The 2,002-nt window shown below is 29.1% G+C and overlaps 1 protein-coding gene across 1 annotated transcript; it reads right to left on the bottom strand.

The window, feature by feature from the left end:
* Positions 1 to 256: 256 nt before the first annotated feature.
* LOAG_15047 (hypothetical protein) lies at positions 257 to 412 on the bottom strand (the record flags this gene model as incomplete). Its single annotated transcript, XM_003150539.1, has 1 exon — positions 257 to 412. One exon carries the CDS (start codon positions 410 to 412, stop codon positions 257 to 259), a length of 156 nt encoding a protein of 51 aa, XP_003150587.1.
* Positions 413 to 2,002: the final 1,590 nt, after the last annotated feature.

The raw sequence follows: 2,002 nt of genomic DNA, 5'->3' as shown, positions 1-2,002 counted from the left end.
ACTACTACACTACTACNCTACTACTACTACACTACTACTACTACTACTACTACTACTACTACTACTACTACTACTACTACTACTACTACTACTACTACTACTACTGCTACTACTACTACTACTACTACTACTACTACTACTTTATTATTATTATTATTATTATTATTATTTATTATTACTAATTATTATTATTACTACTACTACTATTATTATTTATTATTACTAATTATTATTATTATTATTACTACCATTATTATTAATTATTATTATTCACAATACCATCTTCAAAAGCAAATCGACATGTATGATGCACATCTGATAGAGGCCAAACTGTTCGTCCATAAATTACAGCTTGACCTTTATTAATCAATCCACGATTAATCGGATACTGTACAAATTTCATTGGTATCATCCTTCTAGTTACTTTGACAACAATGTACAGAGTTAGTAGTATGAAGGAATTTCTTGATTTTCCCAAGTAATATCGGAAATATGACATTTTGGTGCGTAATGATTTCATAGAATAGAAGTTTCGAGATTCTTTCAGTGAATAAGATTCTCCAAATTATTCTGAATCACTTCTTAATGAATATTAAACAGTGTAACAGAAAAGCCTGAATGACGTCACTTCCTACATGTACAATACAAAATTCCCATTTCAATTACAAGGAATCATAATAACAGAAGGAAAATGTGAACTGTGAGATGACAGCTCCATTCTATGAACAACTTCTCTGCAACTTCTATTTCACATAGACATATATATCATATACTCCTCATTGAATGTCAACAAAAGATCAACAACAAAGCGCAAGCGTAATGAGAACAATGATTGTTGAATGATTGCAACAATGCATGTGTATCTATTGTCCACATAATCTATGCAATGTGACAGTATTTATGTTATGAATCATTTAAAAGATTGGATGAATTCTTACGATGACACTGTTTCTGAGGTTAATATGTGCAGCGAAATGAATGTGATGGAAAAGAAATGAATGAAGAAAAACCGTTGAAGAAAGGGAAATAGAATGAGTAAAAGAAAAATTACAGTAAAGAGACAAATTAGAAATTAAAATATATTTGAGTGCTAATTGTTGATACTGTCAAATCAAGAATGACCTTTAAAATTGACCGATCAATATTTCCAGGGTAGTAAACTTTAAGAGATCAGCAATAAAATGGAGTAAGAAAAGGGAAGGGATAGGATGGAAGACAAAAACACACACACAATAATGATCAATGTGATTTGAAAAACTTGGATTGGAACATAAGTTGACATATTATCTGATATATTGATTGAATTATGTCACTCTAAAAGCTATGCCCTTATTTATATCCTTTTATACATTCTCATATAATTATAACAAATTTCCAACTGTAAATAAATGGTGAAAGAAATGGAATAAATTGGATGGAAAAGATTAGAATTACGACACGATGACCTATTTTTACAGCATTTTTTTATGAATACTTGAAAATTTTTGAAATTAGAAGACTGAGGAAGCGAAAAAAAAATGACAAATATATGATAGAAACTAACTGATTTAATTCTTGATATCATTTAATTAAAATCCATTCTAACCGATATTAAATCGAAATTCGGAAATGAGTTTAAAAATTAAGCAATTGCATGAAAGTTGATGGACTTAAAAGTATTACACAACATTGGGTATATTCACATATCCCTTAAAAGCTAAACTATTTGGATTATTGATTATCTCGATGTAACCGCATTCCATATACCGAACATCGATATTTTCCTGCATAAAGTGTATGAAAATTGATGATTTGAAGTGTGATATAGCAGCATATCCCGTGGTATCCTTTTAAAGCTTTTTAGAATCTTTGGATTATTGATTATCCTGATGTAGCTAATTTCGGAAAACCGAAAGAATTTATTATACATTAAATGCCTAGAATATTTCTAATGATTCATCAATGCATTCATTCACCAATTTACATTCTTTAAAATTATCTCCCATACGTTTCTTTTGTTATC

This window comes from Loa loa (genome assembly GCF_000183805.2).
Source record: "Loa loa unplaced genomic scaffold supercont3.69, whole genome shotgun sequence".
Taxonomy (NCBI): domain Eukaryota; kingdom Metazoa; phylum Nematoda; class Chromadorea; order Rhabditida; family Onchocercidae; genus Loa; species Loa loa.
Note: the sequence above shows the minus strand (reverse complement) of the source record. Positions and strands in the feature narration are given on the sequence as shown.